The 18,387-nt window shown below is 35.2% G+C and overlaps 1 protein-coding gene and 1 pseudogene across 4 annotated transcripts; one reads left to right on the top strand and one right to left on the bottom strand.

Moving 5' to 3' along the window:
- The first annotated feature begins 225 nt into the window (after positions 1 to 225).
- On the top strand, positions 226 to 6,271 carry LOC126694817 (G-type lectin S-receptor-like serine/threonine-protein kinase At4g27290). Of its 4 annotated transcripts, XM_050391323.1 has the most exons (8): positions 226 to 1,303; positions 1,379 to 1,850; positions 3,977 to 4,111; positions 4,285 to 4,442; positions 4,525 to 4,735; positions 4,844 to 5,081; positions 5,164 to 5,314; positions 5,643 to 6,271. In XM_050391323.1, exons 1-8 carry the CDS (start codon positions 572 to 574, stop codon positions 5,925 to 5,927), a joined length of 2,382 nt encoding a protein of 793 aa, XP_050247280.1. In that variant the 5' UTR covers positions 226 to 571; the 3' UTR covers positions 5,928 to 6,271. The 4 variants fall into 4 exon arrangements, with proteins under 4 accessions (XP_050247280.1, XP_050247279.1, XP_050247281.1 ...); XM_050391322.1 differs by having other exon boundaries at positions 226 to 1,850; XM_050391324.1 differs by lacking the exon at positions 3,977 to 4,111 and having other exon boundaries at positions 226 to 1,850.
- Positions 6,272 to 9,803: 3,532 nt separating this feature from the next.
- LOC126694820 (G-type lectin S-receptor-like serine/threonine-protein kinase At4g27290) lies at positions 9,804 to 14,020 on the bottom strand (annotated as a pseudogene).
- Between the last annotated feature and the right edge of the window lie 4,367 nt (positions 14,021 to 18,387).

The following is an 18,387-nucleotide window of genomic DNA, read 5'->3' as shown; positions in this document are numbered from 1 at the left end:
ATAAAATAAAACTTGTCATGTATTTATTTGACTTTTTTTATTGAATAAAAAAATTTTGAAATTAAAAATTAAATGTCATACCATGATTGATAAAAAATAAAATGGGACACTAGTAAGTATTGTGGGACTTGACTTCATTAGGCCTCACCCATCACCACTCAAAGGAGAGTTGTCCCCGGCTCTAATACCATTTGTAGGACCAACACACAACTGGCATAACATTTTTCTGCTTTGGCAATCCCGTGGACACTTCATGGTTTTGATCTTCCTCACATGACACAAGCCTAGTGGGAAAAGGTCTTGTGCCAATTAGTAAGGCATTCCCTTTTGAACCAAGCTTGGGACACTCACGTAATTAAGCGATGTGGGAGTGGGTGAGGCGTAACGAAGGTAAAGCATACCAAGACTTTTGTTTTTCTTGATCCTATTCTACAGTGCATTTTATTTTTACTGCTTTTGGAAGAGGACGTACATGAGCATAAAAGGATAATAAATCCTGGAAGAATTTGTTAGTCGCATCTGCTGTGCTTGTTACATTTACAGTTTTCACCATCAAAGAATGTGAAACTCAATGGAAGGCTTTAAAATTATCTTTTTGTTCTCTCTTTTATTATCACTTTTAGGAGTTCCCACGGCACTAGATACTATAACTCCAACACTTTCAATTAGAGATGGTGAAAGTGAAACTATAGTATCAGCTGGTGGAAGCTATGAGCTGGGGATTTTCAGCCCCGGAAATTCGAAGAGCCGGTATTTGGGAATATGGTATAAGAAAATTTCTACTACTACAAGGACAATTGTATGGGTTGCCAATAGAGAAGTTCCCCTAACAGATACTTCAGGAGTTCTAACCATTACCCACCCACGAATTTTAGCCCTCATAAATGGCACAAGTGGTATTGTTTGGTCATCCAATACAACAAGAACCACGAAGAGTCCGGTTGGACAGCTTTTGGAATCAGGAAATCTTGTTGTGAAAGATGGCAATAATGAGAACCCGGATAGCTTCGTGTGGCAGAGTTTTGATTATCCATGTGACACCTTTCTACCAGGCATGAAATTTGGAAGAAATCTAATAACTGGTCTTGATAGGTTTTTATCTTCTTGGAAAAGCATATACGATCCTGCTCCAGGTGAGTTTACAGTACGCTTAGATCTACATGGATTTCCGCAGGGATTTATCATAAAGGGACAGACAATCACTAACAGAATTGGGCCATGGGATGGTGCCGGTTTTTCAGGGATTCCTTCTGGTCGAACCAATCCAGCAAAAGGATATGAATTCGTGATGAATGATAATGAAGTATATTACAAATTTTCGAATCCATATGGTTCGACTTTTGCAAGAGCTGTTCTAAATCCATCAGGCGTTATGCAGGCTTATCTATGGAATGATCCAAATGGTTGGCAGTTTTATCTTACGATGCCAATAGATCAATGTGACTCTTATAACTTATGTGGTGCATATGCTAGCTGCAATATCAAGCGCACTCCGACTTGCGAATGCTTGGAAGGATTCATACCCAAATCTCCAAATAATTGGAATAAGCTAGATAGGATTGAAGGCTGTATTAGAAGAATTCCATTGGCTTACAATAATACTGATGGGTTTAGGAAGTACACTGGGTTGAACCTTCCGGACACATTCTCCTCCTGGTATAATAAGACCATGAGCCTCGAGGACTGTGAGGAACTCTGTTTGAAAAACTTCTCTTGTGTGGCATATACAAATTCAAATTCTAGCGGAGGTGGAAGTGGCTGCTTGTTATGGTTTGGTAGCCTAATTGATATGAGAATAATCACAGACAGCTTGCAAGACCTTTATATACGGGTAGCGGCTTCAGAACTTGGTATGTACTGTGTGAGTCTATTCTTCCTGCTTTACAAAATTATAAAATGTTTCAATAGTATAATACATAAATGGTGAAAAGAACTAGTGTAATAGGATCAATCTATACAGGATCTACTATTATATAAGAGGTGGGATTAGGCATTTATACCCGGTACTATTCTATAATTATCCACTTTATTTGCTATTCTTGTTTGGATCCTCCCCCACTCCCTATTTAGTATGTACATATGAACAAAATTTCACTTAAAAATTATGCAAATAACAATTACGTCAATAATAAGTTCATACAAAAATTATATTACTCTTAATAATAACTTAACATTTCCTCCATTTTTTTTTTTTTTTGCCTCTAAGATCTAAATTACATATTTTTAAAATTTTTGTGATTTGTCATTTTTTTATCTCTAAAGTTTCATTTTCTTTCTTAAATTTTAGGTTTGTTTTGGATTAAATCCTTCCCTCCATATAGTCGTCGTCGTTGTTTTGAGAAACCTTCCCTTCATATAGTTAGTAACTTAAAATGTACGTTGTCATTACCTCTCTTTATAGAACGAACTTTTGTTTTTAACCCTTATTTTATATACTAAAAACTTTACTCACATTTTTTTATTTAAAAAAAATACAAGATTATTCATTATATGGTGGTACCTGTAATGCCATAGAACTTGTAAGGCGTGGTTATCGTGGTGTCTAATCTACCCTGCTGCTTCATATTATCTCTTTGGCTTTTCCGTGTTCAAATATGGCTGAATTAAGACCCTTTTCTTTCCTTGAATCCTCATAGGGTCTCAACAGTCAAGTAAAGGTGTTAAGTTCTAGGCTGCGACTAACTTGGCAGAACTCCAGTTCAAACCCTATTGTAATTTTTATTCGTTCAAAATCTAGAATCTGCTGGTGGTGCATTCTAAAAAGATATAGTTAATATGTTTATTTTTCATAACATTTCTATTTTAATTTCATGTTTATAGGAACTGAGAAGATCATTTTATTATTGGCTTTATTCAATGACAAAAAGTTGTTTGTAATGCATTTTATGTTTGATGTAATTTTCCTGGGCTTTAATGTAATTTTGGGTAGAGTACTTGAGCTTCTCCTTCAATTTTGGAAACTATATGGCAACCTAGGGGGCCCACGAGCTCCATGTGGCAGGGGTCTGGATGAGAGTGCAATCGTGTAACTTGCGACCCTCACGTGAGCTTAGGGGGTGACATGGTCGCGAGCTGCACGATCTCTGTACTCTACATATCTGCTAGCTCACACACACACAACTGTGAGTCGTGACAAGAGGCTACAGATAAGAGTTATACAAACCCTAGAAACTATAAGAGTAAAAGAGAAGTGAAGCCTATCAAGTATATAAAAAGAGAGTTTTTGCTTTGAGAAAGCCAATCCAACTTCTCTTTTTCATCTCCTTCATTGTATAGATTGAGATATTGTAAACACCTTCCTCACCCATAAACACAAACCTTGTGAATGAGAGAATGGCTATGGAAACTTGAGAAGCCATATTCAAATCCAAATCCTTTGGTGGCTTTCCATTGGTGACTCAACGGTGATGACTCCGGTAAGCTAGATGAAGAAAAGACTTAAGGAAGTTGGTTGCTAGCTGGAGCTTAGAGGACTCAAGTACACATAGAGATATAGGCTTGGAGGGTTTATTGTCATCCATGTACTGTAACTATTCAAGCTAGTAGAGTTTTTTGACAGGTGGTCGGTGGAGAGGTTTTTTCGGCAAGGTGATCGGGTTTTCCTCCTCAAAAACACATCTTGGTGTTTTAATATGGTTTGATTTATTTTCAGCATTTACATATTGCTCTTTACATGCATTAGTTTGTTCTTGAACATGTTTGCAATATGAAACTTGGCTGAACACGTATATTGGACTAAGTTGTTAGTTTATTACCAAAAGTGATTAAGCTGTAATATTTTGTTTAAAGGGTCTAAACATTGTGCAAAGATTAATATAGCATATTTCAGGAACAACACCTATCAAGTCTAACATGACATGGTGTTTTGTTATTCCTAGTTATTTTGGGGTGCAGTTGGTCATAAGGCTCTAATTTTGTGAACATACTTAAATCATTAATAGTATTTCATTCTGTGTTATCTTTTTATGTATTCCAGATCAAATTAAGAAGCAAATGCACTCTAGTGAAAAGAAAAAAGCTGTAATCATAGCCAGCTCTGTCATATCAGTCACAGGAATAGTAATACTAGCACTCATCATGTGTATACTGAAGAAGAAAGTTCAGAAACGAGGTAAAAGAACCTAACGTGGCTTAGTATCATAATTGTTGCATCAACAAGAAACAGACAACAAGAAGCCTATAGAAAATTTTGCAAAGTACAAAGAATGCATTAGATAATTAGGTGACCTAGTCGGTTGTTTGGTTGTGAATGCATGACAAATCCATCTCTTAATTTTCGATCAGGATCTAGAAATAGAGGTTGCAGAATGGATAACATCAACGAGGATGGGGAGGAGGATCTGGAATTGCCAGTATTTGACTTAAATTTAATAGTTAATGCTACTCATAACTTTTCAAATGACAAGAAGCTGGGAGAAGGTGGTTTTGGACCTGTTTACAGGGTAATGTAATTATATGCCAGTTAAGATGAGCCATCTTATAACATAAAATATCATAACTTCTGTTACTAATGATTCTTCTTAGGGTGCATTAATGGATGGGCAAGAAATAGCAGTGAAGAGGCTTTCAAAGAATTCAAGGCAGGGAGTCGTGGAGTTCAAGAATGAAGTTCAATTAATAGCCAAACTTCAACACCGGAATCTTGTAAAACTCCTTGGTTTTTGTATTCAAGGAGATGAAAAAATGTTAATTTATGAATTCATGCCCAACAAAAGCTTAGACTTCTTTATTTTTGGTATGAAACTCTTTGCACATTTTTTTTCTAGTCTTATCATTATCAAAGTAGGACTCCTTTTACAAGGATTCAGTGGAACACAACTAACAAAAGTGAAAATTTTATCAGATAAAACACGAAGCAAATTGCTAACTTGGCATATGCGCATGAATATTGTTGGTGGAATTGCTCGAGGGCTGCTTTATCTTCATCAAGACTCTAGACTACGGATAATCCATAGAGATATTAAAACCAGCAACATTTTGTTAGACAAGGATATGAACCCAAAAATTTCTGACTTTGGCATGGCCAGAACATTTTGGGGAGATCAAATTGAGGAAAATACTGAAAGAATTGTTGGGACATAGTAAGTATGCCAATTCTTGTTTCGTGATTTATGTTGCCTTGTCTACAAACTTGATTTCACTTGAACTTTATTTCACTTGCAGTGGTTATATATCTCCGGAATATGCAGTTGACGGGCTCTTCTCAATAAAATCTGATGTCTTTAGTTTTGGTGTCATAGTATTAGAGATAGTAAGTGGAAGGAAAAACAGGGGATTTTATCACGCAGACCACACCCATAACCTTCTTGGACATGTAAGAATAAAGAAATTTTACTAAATAACCATAAACTTCTTGGACGTGTTTGATTAAGAAAGAAATTTTACCATATAGCGTGTTAATTAACATGTGGTAAAAGTTGCAGTTGCTCTCCACTTAGAACCTGAATTGTATTGCCATTCTAAACTAAAGTAAGATACTATTAATTAAAAAATTGGACTGCTTAAGTAAATTTGACAACCTTTAACAAAGATAATTATAACTCCCCCTCATGTCATGATCTTTAGCTCTCTCAAAAATCTGACAAATCAGAGACTCAACTACTCCAACTTTGCACCAACTGACAATTTTTTGTGTGTTTTAGGCATGGAGACTATGGATTGAAGAGAGACCTCTAGAGCTATTGGATGAAGTGCTAAATGACTCCTTCACTTTGTCAGAGGCATTACGATGCATTCACGTGGGTCTATTATGTGTGCAACAACAACCCAGTGATAGGCCAGACATGTCATCCGTGGTCCTAATGCTAGGGAGTGAGAGTTTATTGCCTTCACCAAAGCAGCCAGGTTTTTATACAGAAAGGAGTCTGCCTGAAGCAGATTCTTGTTCTGCAAACGAAGTGAACTTTTCATCATTGGCGGCACGGTAGATTAGTCACTACAAAAAAAAGGAGAGGGTTTTCTTTTAAGTAAAGTGACAAGATAAAGAATTATGCAGGTAAGTTAATCGTAAAGTTGTCACCTCTTTGCCCTGCCTACTAGTTCCCCACTGTAAGTTTGATATGAGATTAAATGAATGAATAAGCATCTATTGCACCCTCTACATTATTTATATTACAAGGCAGATCAGTATTCTAGTAATAATGAATGGAGAAATGGAGGACTTATATTTTGATTCTATTTATGTACGGTTGTGGTTGGATTAGGACTGTTAAGGTGATGAACAGGTGTATGCTGCTTGATGACTTATTTGTGCTAAATCCAAAATGAGTGGTTTAACAGGATATGTCATTAAATACCAACTAGTGTATTTGTTTCGCTCTTAAACGCAAGCAATTTATGGGTATCTAATATTCTACAATCTATCTGGCATGCTTTAGGCTTGAGGGGTTTTTTTTAGGCTTCAAAGGGAATCGATGACATGATATTTTTCTATAAGATAATGCAGTGTTGTTTCTGACGTACAAATTTTCATTTATTAGGAAATTAACATTTTTCCAATTAAGCACAGTAAACAATGTTTTCTTTTCCTATCTGAAATGAAAAATTTTATTAATTGGGAATCAAATAGAATAGTTCCAATTGAATATATTTTCAACAACAAAACGCATACATAAATTAGTATGAACAATATTGTGTGAGTCACTACAGAAACAATTTTGGTTTGATCCTCAAATTGTGAAAACTGGAATTATTGACCATTGTATATAGTGCACTCCAACTCTCCATAAATACATTGAAACATGCTTTATACCAAGCCAGGAGAGAAGCAGCTCCAGATGTAACCATAACTTGGAAACAGGGTATTGACAACATAATGAGCAGAATGGAGGAGTTCTGCCTGGAAACGTCTAATCTCATCCTTTTCGTATGTCTGCCCAGGTGCATGAAAAATTGCAATACAGATAAACCGTATGTTCTCATCTTGTACAGCGTGATCATCACCATAGACTGAATATGGAGGCATGCCAGTCCTCACATAACAAAAATGTCTATTCCCCATGTGAAGTAGGCTTGATGAGGATTGCAATTGTGGAGGAAAATTTACAAAAGCATCCTTACGCATCTCCTCTGAGACAAAATGAAGGTGGTGATTTTTAAACAACCTTGCAGGCTTAAACAAACTTCTTGTATGATGGACCTTCTTTGCTTCCTCTTCTTCTTTCACCTTTTCCTCCTCTATTTCCTCCTCCTCCTTCTCCTCTATATCCTCCTCCTCCTCCTCCTCCTCTATCTCCTCTATTTGCCCCTCTTCCTCCTTCTTTATCTCCTCCTCCTTTACTAATGGGGAGCTATACTGTAGTGGTAACATCCATAAAGGGTGTTCTCTACAAATTTTGTCTTACCCCAAAAATTACCAAGATAGTGAGGGATGCTTGTGTATTTTATCCATCGATATGTGTCAAGATCGAAAAAATAGAGGCGTCGTTTTCCCTCCCGCTGCCATGCTACAAGGACAGCCTTCCTTCCCACAACAATATGCCCAACCCAACTCGTGTTCACATTCCTTATGGGGGGGGATTTGGCAATTTGGTCCACTTATCATCTATAGGATCATAGATCTCAAAGTAAGCAAAGTTTTTAAGATCTAAATCCTTTATTTTACATATGTCACTGATGCTCATTTTGATTGTGCTTCCAACCATGCAAATCTTCCCATCGGCCACAAAGGCCCTGGGGCTGGCCTTTCCACTGTTCATCGATGTGCTGCATTCTAGCAACTTATCCAACAAAGAATCACCTGAACCACCAATATTGGACAGGTCTAGAATGTAAACCTCCCACGAGAAAACATCCCGTTCCACATTCTTAAGCTACTTCTTTACATCTTCATCAATGTGTGGGTCATCAATATTGAATTCACCACCAAAAAAGTACAATTTGGAGCCCAAAGAAACGCAACAAATGCTACAAATTTTTTTTTTTTTTTTTTTTTTTTTCTTGTGTAGAAATCACAATGGCCAGTGGTTATGGGTGGTTATGAGACTATAGAATTTCAACTTATGTAATTCATTAACTAGAATCCACACTTGTTTCCATCTAAACAACGGAAATACCGTCATAAATTCAACTTTTAGAGAAAAACTAGATAATTTCACGCGCAATGCATAGATACTTGGCAAATTTATTTGAAATAATTTTTATGTTATAGACCTATTTATAATACACATTTTGTTGTATAATATTTATGTTTTACCACAATATTGTTGAATGCTTTGAAACTCAATTTTCTTAATTCATATTTTATATAAAAAATTTGTCATAAAATTGGTTTTCAAATATTGAGTGAAATTGTTCTATTAATCCAAATTTATGAAGTTAGAACAATTAAGATTTTTGGACATTTCTATGAGACTAAAATATTATATTATTGATTAAGAAAGACTATGTAGCATGTTAAGTAACATGTGGTAAACATTGCAGTTGCTCTTCACTTAGAAGCTGAATTGTATTGCCATTCTGAAATAAAGACTAAAGTAAGATGCTACTAATTGAAAAATTGGACTGCTTTAGTAAATTTGACAACCTCTAACAAAGATAATTATACTGCCCCCTCATGCCATGATCTTTAGCTCTCTCAAAAATCTAACAAAACAGAGAGGACTCCTAACTATTCCAACTCTGCAACCAACTGACAATATTTTTGTGTTTTAGGCATGGAGACAATGAATTGAAGAGAGACCTCTAGAGTTATTGGATGAAGTGCTAAATGACTCCTTCACTTTGTCAGAGGCATTACGATGCATTCGCGTAGGTCTATTATGTGTGTAAAAACAACCAAGTGATAGGCCAGGCATGTCATCCGTGGTCCTAATGCTGTGGAGTGAGTTTATTGCCTTCACCAAAGCAGCCAGGTTTTTATACAAAAAGGAATCTGCCTGAAGCAGATTCTTGCTCTTCAAATTTAGTGAGCTTTTCTGCGTTGGCAGCATGGTAGATTAGTCACTACAAACAAAGGAGAGGGTTTTCTTTTGAATAAAGTGACAAGATAAAGAATTATGCAGGTAAGTTAATTGTAAAGTTGTCACCTCTTTGCCCTGCCTACTAGTTTCCCACACTATAAGTTTGATATGATATTTGCCAACATGTATTTCTTGAGCACCTAAATGCATGAATAATCATCTATTGCACCCTCTACATTATTTATATTATAAGGCAGATTAATATTCTAGTAATAACAAATGGAGAAATGGATTGCGAAATGGAGGACTTATCTTTTGTTTCTATTTATGTCCGATTGTGGTTGGATTGGGATTGTTAAGGTGTTGAACAGGCGTATGTTGCTTGATTACTTGTTTGTGCTAAATCCAAAATGAATGGTTTAACAGGTCATGTCGTTAAATACCAACTAGTGTATTTGTTACACTCTTAAATGCATGCCACTTATGGGTATCTAATATCATTTACACCATCTAGCATGTTTTAGGCTCGAGGCTTTTCTTTAGCTTCAGTGGGAATTAATGACATGATATTTTTCCTTATGATAATGCAAAGTTGTTTCTGAAATACAGATTTTCATTTAGAAAAATAACATTTTCCCAACTAAGAACAATAAACAATGTTTTCTTTTATAATCTGAAATGTAAAATTTGATAATTGGGAATCAGGTAGAGAAGTTCCAATGATTGAATATACTTTCACCAACTAAACACATACGTAAATTAGTATGAACAATAGTGCATGAGTTCACTAAAGCCATAATTTTGGTTTGATCCTCAAATTGTGAAAACTGTAATTATATACCATTGTATATAGAGCACTCCAAATCTCCATAAATACATTGAAACATGTTTTAGGCAAATGCTTTATCGAGCCTCTAGCAATGTAATTGTTAGTCCATTTGTTGAAAATCCTTCTTGCTTGATTGGTGAAGAATCCATTTCTGATAGATGTCTTCCAGTGTGAAAACCGGGCTCTTTAGGCTCAGGCAGTGCAGTCTCACTACTCAACATCAAAACCACTGTAGACATGGTCGGTCTATATTCTGGACATTGCTGCACACATAACAGACCTACATGAATTGATCGTAACACTTCGTTTGGATTGCACAATTCCTTTTCTGAATTATCAATTAGTTCCAATTGTCTGTCCTCCTTATATAGTCTCCATGCCTGAGAATTTAGATCACTTGTAAATGTAAGTTTAGGGGGAAAAGAGATTATATTGAAACCCTGAAAGTTAGCAAAATATGGCCAAAATCACTCATCTGAAAATTTAAAACAGAAAATAACAAAACAAAACCAGAAGGGATATATTGGTTGACATCACTTACATGTCCAAGAAGGTTAAGATTGTGGTCTGGATGAGAGAATTCCCTGTTTCTCTTACCACTCACTATCTCTAATACCAAAACACCAAAGCTATACACATCAGATTTTATTGAAAAGAGTCCATCAATTGCGTATTCCGGAGGCATGTAACCACTGCAGAAAATTATTCATTAAGTGAACATGTTTATGGATAGTGGTTGCAATTACAATATATGTGGAGATTCTTACAATGTTCCAACCACTCTGGTTGTTTTTGCTTCAGTTTCGTCTGCTCCAAAAATTCTAGCCATGCCAAAGTCAGCAATCTTTGGATTCATCTCATAGTCCAGTAAAATATTGCTAGCTTTTAGATCTCTATGAATAATTCTCAATCTGGAATCTTGATGAAGATAAAGTAGCCCCCGTGCAATCCCATTGATAATGTGGAAGCGCTTAGGCCAATCTATTAATATGCTTCGATTTGGATCTGCAAGTTTAACATCAAAGTTAATTCATGCTGGGGCTGTCAATTATTTAAATATTCACTGAACCAAAAATCAAATAACGTTGCTAACATGGACATTCTGTACAAGTAATTTCAAGTGGCTACAAAGGTAACAATCATAGCACAAACTAGGACCACAATCTGTATAGAAATATTGGTTCAAGTGAAACAGTAAGGAAAAATGCTATTTGGTGCAATTTCCATCCTGAAGATCTACAAAACTATGACTGCTCTAAACATTAATTCAACCAGAAGTTGCAGAACTTAAAAGCTAATCTAGATAAATTTACAGTCTAAATAAGCTAAGATCTTGATGAACCCAAACCAAAAATGAAGTAGTCCAAGCTTTTGTTGGGCATGTATTCATATATCAGCATTCTTTCTTCTTCTTGAATGCAACATCCTAAAATCTTCACGAGGTTACGATGCTGAAGCTTGGAAATGCTCAAAACTTCATTTTTGAATTCGTGGAGTCCTTGTCTTGAATATGCTGAGAGCCTCTTAACAGCTATTTCTTTATTTTCTTGTCCCTCTGTTAGTATGCCCTGTGTATCATTATTAATAGGCATAAGTCACAAACGTTCAGCTATAAGGAATATTATACTTTTATATATTGCTTGTACGCATGCATTCATATTTATAAATGTCTGAAAAAGTTCTATGTGCTGAAAAGACTATTTATAACCCCACCTAGATGACTTTATAAACAATAGAATATAAAAAATTGTTTGTGTAGAGTCTGCAGACATTAATTTCAGACTTCTGCAAAAGAAGTCATCTTTTTTAGTTAATTACCAATACTTGTACATGCACCAAATGCACAGAATTTCTTGTAAATTTCACAAGAATAGACTCATAAGTTAATAATTTCATTCAGAAAGCAAACTGCTACTGAAATATTAGGTAAGTTCAATAAGATAGTTTGCTTTACTAAGCTGAAGTTATCAACAAAACTACAGAATCGGAACTAAATTCAAGGGCAGAAATACTATTTTGGTGCCTGAAATTGGTTCCATGTAGAGTGGATAGTCCCAACCATATTTATGGACTGTATAGCTGTCTTTCTATTTAGATACCTTGTAAACCTGTCCAAAGCCGCCTTTTCCAAGCACATTCTTAACTGAAAAGTTATCTGTGGCATAAGCTATTGTAGCAAATCTGAATAATGGTAGCTCTAAATCGTCATTCTCACTTCCAGTGGTGAAGTCCTGTATTGGTCCCGGATTGTATAAAATAATTCCTGCAAAGAATGGAGCGCATATGAAATAAGGAAGGAATACATATATTTCAGGAATGTTGAAATTTTAAAAACCCATGGAACACTTATGAGTTAGATTATTCCAGTCAATGCATTCCAAAGTGGTACTCACTGACATACTGTGATCCTGACTGATTGATCCAAGACATGGTAAAGAAAACAAAAACATACTATAAATGATTTCCAAGATGAGGTTGGACAAGAAATTAGAAATCAAAATATGAAATAGGATTGATTTGGCATTGTGGTTGTCAGATTAGTCATCCTTCCTTATAACACAATTTTTCACTGATCAAACCGGAGTTTGGTATTTTTTTTACATGTATTACCTTCTCTTTTAGGCTTCTTCTTCAAGACATATATCATCAAGCATGGGCCAAGGAGAGCCATTCCAAAAGATAATAAAGCAATAACTATGATCCTCACTTGTTTCTTTCTTTTCGAGCTTCCATATGCTGCTGCAATCATCAATTCAAGATAAGAAATTAGCATTAGCATTATGGAAAATAATTGTCTCAGAGCACTTTATCATTTTCTCACATATGGACTAATTCCTAATTGTTCATTCTGTTTCCAGATGCTTATAATTCAATTTGCCTCATTTACAAATATTGAATCCAAACAAAATTTATTTAAGAGTAAGAAAAATGAACCTTACCTAATTCAGAGGCAGCCATCCTAATGTAAATTTCTTGCCCATATTCAGCGTACACTCTTATATCAATCAGTTCTCCAAACCAAAGTATGCAACCACTTCCTCCTCCGGTGATGTCCAGACTAGAATAAGCTGTACAGGTGCAGTTCTTCAAGCACACATCCCTGCATTCATCAAGGTCCATTGTCCTGTTATACCAGGACTGCCTTGTGTCTGGCAATTTAATTCCAGAGTATTTTAGAAAGCCCTCACTAGCCTCACAATTTAAAGGTGTCTTCAGTACACATCCATGTGACCAATCTGTCGCATTCCAATCTTTTGGAAATTTTGGCACAAATCCTGTCAAACACTCACAAGCTGGGGAGTTGTTGATGTTGCAACTACCATATGCACCACATAGTGCGTACCTGTCACAGCCATCCATTTGTGCTGTTAAGTAAAGGCTCCAATTCTGTGTTCTATCAATCCATATAAGCCGCTGCAATTTGCCATCAGGAGTTAAAACCATCCTTGAAACAACCGAGTCATTAATAAGCTTATAAGTATAGTAAGTCTCCACCGGATTGGAAACATGTTCATATTTATAAATTGGGTTGGGTTGCAAATTAGGCATACCACTGAAATGTAGACCATTCCATGGTCCTGCCCGGAATAACACTGTTGGTCCCTCCCTAAGAATAAACTGTGGTAATCCATTTGGATCAAGCTGATTAGTATAATCACCTCCTGAAGGGTCGTCAGGGCTCTTCCATGATGTCAACACTAGACTGAAGCCAGTTACCAAATTAAATCCGTACTTCATACCGGGCAGAAACGTATCAGCTGGATGATCAAAACTCTGCCAAATTATATTTTCTGCATCACTATTTCCATCTCTCACTATAAAGTTTCCTGTATCAAGAAGCTGCGCAACAGGGTTGCTTGCTGGTCTTGATGAATTGGAAGACCAAATGGCATTGTTAGCTTCATCCGTAAGGACAAGAATTCCATGGTCCACAAGTTTGAAAGCTCCTGTTGTATTGTTAAGAGGGGTATCTCTGTTGGCAACCCATACCACTGTCATTGTAGATATCTTCTTGTACCATATTCCTATGTACCAACTTTTGGAATTACCTGGGCTAAAGAATCCTAGCTCAAAATTCCCACCCGAAGAAACTAAAGTCTGACCGTCTCTTATTGACTGAGTTACAACAATGGTGTCTACTGCTGTTGTGATTACAAAGATGGAGAATATACAACACAAAAAGTAGAGCACAAAATAGACTTGCATGGGTTGCCTCATGCTTCTCATGATCCAAGTGGACCTATACAAACTAATATACTGCAGGACTGACATAGAAAAAATGAAATGCTAGAGCATTTCCAGCTTCCAAAGCCCTTTGCTATTGGAACTTTGAAGGGAACATAAAGGGCCTCCTATGAATTGCAAGTTCTTAAATTACATTGTTCAAACATTAAAGTATAAAATTAAAGCATCACCTTCTTCATATTTCTTACTTTTTTTTTTGGGTTTTGTTTTTTAAGATATATTATGCAGGCCTTATTGTAATTTGAATTGGTGAACACATAATTGAAAGGTACTGTATTTTGAAAGGTACTCAAGGAGTAGAGAATTATCATCACCATGCTGTTTTGAACGGTTGACAGAGTTGCTATTATTTTCTATATATAAATCTATATATTACTAAAAGCTGAAACATAGCATTTAATGTTGCTACGCTCAAGTTGAACCACATCAATAGCTATGTCATTACCATTTTTTTTCTTGAATTTGTCCTACAATTTAAAAATAGTTTTCCTAAATTTAAAAATACTAATAGAAAATAAATAATTCCCAATCCTATCTCTTACACGGTTACAATTTTAGATGGCAAGCCTTTGTGTTCTATAGTTACAATTTCAAATGGCAGCCCTTTGTGTTTCACGATTACAATCTCAAACGACAACCCTTCAGCTTCCTAATGCCAGACTATGGCTTTCTAACTCCATCTATTTCTCTCTTCAGACTATTTTAATACAATTTAAAAATAGTTTTCCTAAGTTTAAATATACTAATAAAAATCTAGATCTATATATTACTAAAAGCTAAAGTGTAGTATTTAATGTTGCTATGCTTAGGTTGAGCCACATCAGCAGCCATGTCATTACCATTTTTTTCCCTTGAACTTGTCCTACAATTTAAAAATAGTTTTCCTAAATTTAAGAATACTAATAAAAAGAAAATAATTCTCAACCCTATCTCTTACACGGTTACAATTTTAAACGGCAACCCTTTGTATTTCCCAGTTACAATTTCAAATGGCAACCCTTTGTGTTCCACGGTTACAATCTCAAATGACAACCTTCAACTTCTTAATGCCAGACTATGGCTTTCTAACTCCATCTCTTTCTCTCTTCACACTATATTAATACAATTTAAAAATAGTTTTCCTAAATTTAAAAATACTAATAAAAGGAAAATAATTCCCAACCCTATCTCTTACACGGTTACAATTTTAGACGGCAACTTTTTGTGTTCCACGGTTACAATTTCAAATAGCAACCCTTTGTGTTCCACGGTTACAATCTCAAAAGCAACCCTTTAGCTTCCTAACGCCAGACTTTGGCTTTCTAACTCCTTCATCTCTTCCACTCCTCACACTATATTAATATTGAAAAGCTGGATGATTCAGTTTAGGTATCTCTAAATCTCAGTTGCTCTTGACCTCTATTCTTGCGACGGCCCTACATAATAGTTTAATGTAAAGATTAGATTAATAGTATTGTTCTTTTTTATTGCTATTTTTTTTTTCTTTTTTAATTTTGTTACTACCTCTTTTGTGTTGTGGGTCATATATGGGTTTTTATGTATTTAGGTTGGGTATTTGTATTGATATATGATTGTTTCTATTTTTAAAATTGATTTGGGTTTTTTATTTTTTATTTTTTAATTTTATTTTTATGTTTTAGACGGTAACATTATCGGTTTATATTGTGTAATCGGTGTGATAGAGTTTTAGTAGTTAGAAAATTGAATGATAGAGTATTAGTAGTATCTATGCTTGCAGAAATTCAATTGAATGGTGTAATCTGTGCTTGAAGAAATTCAATTTGCTAAGGTGTTTTAGTAGTTAGCAAATTGAATTATAGGGTTTAAAATTCAATACTATACTCAGAACATGATACGTCTCCTTTTTTCTTAGTCTCCTCATTTAAGTGAATCCCTCCATCATTGGAATCAATTTAAAATTCCTTCTATTAGCTTTGATTGTACTCTGGACCATCACATCAATATCATATCATATCATATATTATATATAAAAGCAGAAACGTTTTTCCTGCAACTAAAGTTGTGATGCCACATATGAAAAAAAGCCATCTAAAAATCTGCCACCTTCATAATTAAAAAGCGATAAATTATATTCTTCCACAACGCTTAAAACACCATTTTATAGTTTTTTCAATAAAAAGAAAACTAGACGCTTGAAATACATGGCAAAGGCTTGCAACACTCCAAAAAAATGAAATTGCAATACAAAGATAGAGAAGAAGAAGAAAAAAACATGCGATACAGAGATAGAGAAGGAGGAAAAAAAAAACTTACGACACAGATATAGACCACCATCCATTCCTTCGCTGGACTTAGACAACCAAAACTGCAAGCACATAGAGAAAGAAAATCTACCACCATCAGATTGTCGAAACCAACAACGGTACTTTTTTTTTTTTTTTTTTTTTTTTTTTTTTTTCAGATTTGAGTATGCAATGTTACTTTTTATTGAGTTTTTTTGTTTTATAGGTTTAAATTTGATTTTGGCTTTGATTTGTTTTTGTTTCAGGCTTTTGAGTTCTCCATGAAATTTTCATTGGGATCAAATAAGTATAGAATTGAATGTTATGCTTGTTGAGTCCCAAATAATATTATCAACAATATTAGCAATCCAAAATAGTAATCACACACAACAACACAAATATTTACGTAAAAACCCTTTTCTTTTTTAAGGGAAAAAACTACGGGACAAACTCTGAATAATTTCATTATTATGAAATCAATTACAATAATTCTTGTGTATGTCTCACGGCTAAAGAAAAAAAAAAAAATCTCTCTTATTTTTCTTTACTCTCACACACACAAATTATCTTTCTTAAATGCGACAATCCTTTTTTCTTTTCTTTTTTCACTATGCAGCACCCACGTTTTTCTTCACCTCCTTTTTCTTCTTGTTTGTGTTCTACCTTTTAGCACACCACACGCATGCCTTTTATATATAAAAGCATTCCCTCACACTCTCAAATCAATTAGGAGTAGGAATCTTGGTACACCACGTACAATACTCTATTCAAGCCTATCACAAACTCATTAAAGAGTAGTGATTAGATGCGGCTGGACTCCTAGAAACACACAAAGTACAAACTGACCATGATCTCTTATTTCAACTTGATATAGGAGTCTTCATCACTTGGGCTTTTATTCTTCATGGGCTGGACTATGGTGCATGTGCACCTAACAACGCTGATATTTCTTTTTTCTTTTTCAATCTTATTTTAGGTTTTTTTTTTTTTTTTTTGGTCGGAACCACATGCGCGCAGAGATATACCCTTTGTTTGGAAGTTTTGAGAGAGATGATAGTAGAGAGGAGTAGAGGGAAGGAGAATAGTGGAGAGGAGAGTAGAGGGGAATGATTATACTCCACCTTGTTTGGATGCTTTTAAAATTAAGTAAGGGGAAGGAAAATAATTAGTCTTTTCATTTGTAATTTTGTTAATATGGTAAGGTTAAATTTGATAATTCATTTGGTCAAGCATTTTTATGCTCCACTCTCCCTTCAAATCTCTTCAATTTTGAGGGAATTAAAAATGAGGAGTTGGAAGTAGTTCAAACCCCTCCAAATCCTTCTCCCTCCTTTAAAAAACATCCAAATAAGGTATTTAAATTAGTTCCCCCCCCCCCCCCTCTACTCTACTCCCCCTCCTTCCCCCAACATCCAAACATAGCAATAGTCTAGAAGGGACAGAGAGAGGCCGTTTACCCATTACGCCATAATTGGTAAAGGTATTGCTTTTTTTATTGTTTTCAAATTTGGGGATTGAATATGATTTAGGTTTGAATTTCTTGGTTGGATTGGTTTAGATTTATATTTAGTTATTTGTACTATATATAAAAGCAGAAGTTTTTCCCTGTCATTAAGGCTGTTCTGCCATGTAGGAAAAGTACCCACTTTAAAATAAAAAAACACACGTAAAACAAACTTGAAACGCCACACTCAAAGAAAAACGATGCATCTATTCAAACCCAAAGAAAAATTATGTATCTGTTGCTGTTTCTGTGATGCATGTCCATGGGTTGTATTTCTGTTGCTGCATATTCTATTTTCTGCAGAACAATTTCAGGATTTTCTGCATAATCTATGCTCACAAGGTGGCTGAGTGTAATATCTGTTGCTATTTCTATGACTATGATGTATGTTCATGTGCTGTATTTCTACTGCTGCATATTCTGTTTTCTGCAGAACAGGTTCTGGATTTTCTGCATATTCTGTGCTCACAGGGGGGCTAAGTGTAATATCTGTTGTTGTTTCTTTGATGCATGTCCATGGGCTGTATTTTTGTTGCTGCATATTTTGTTTTCTGAAGAACAGGTTCGGGACTTTCTGCATAATCTGTGCTTACAAGGGGGTAATTGTAATATCTGTTGTTGTTTCTATTTCTATATTGTATGTCCATGGGCTGTATTTATTTTGCT

Source organism: Quercus robur, chromosome 8 (genome assembly GCF_932294415.1).
Source record: "Quercus robur chromosome 8, dhQueRobu3.1, whole genome shotgun sequence".
Classification (NCBI taxonomy): Eukaryota; Viridiplantae; Streptophyta; class Magnoliopsida; order Fagales; family Fagaceae; genus Quercus; species Quercus robur.
The sequence above is the reverse complement of the archived record's forward strand: the minus strand, read 5'-3'. Positions and strand labels throughout refer to the sequence as shown.

What these genes read in the sequence shown, in the direction of transcription:
- LOC126694817 (XM_050391322.1), top strand. Translation starts at nt 572, where the DNA reads ATGGAAGGCTTTAAAATTATCTTTTTGTTCTCTCTTTTATTATCACTT. An exon ending in GGTAGCGGCTTCAGAACTTG is followed by an intron (nt 1,851 to 3,976) that starts GTATGTACTGTG and finishes TATGTATTCCAG; the next exon opens with ATCAAATTAAGAAGCAAATG. An exon ending in CCCATAACCTTCTTGGACAT is followed by an intron (nt 5,315 to 5,642) that starts GTAAGAATAAAG and finishes TGTGTGTTTTAG; the next exon opens with GCATGGAGACTATGGATTGA.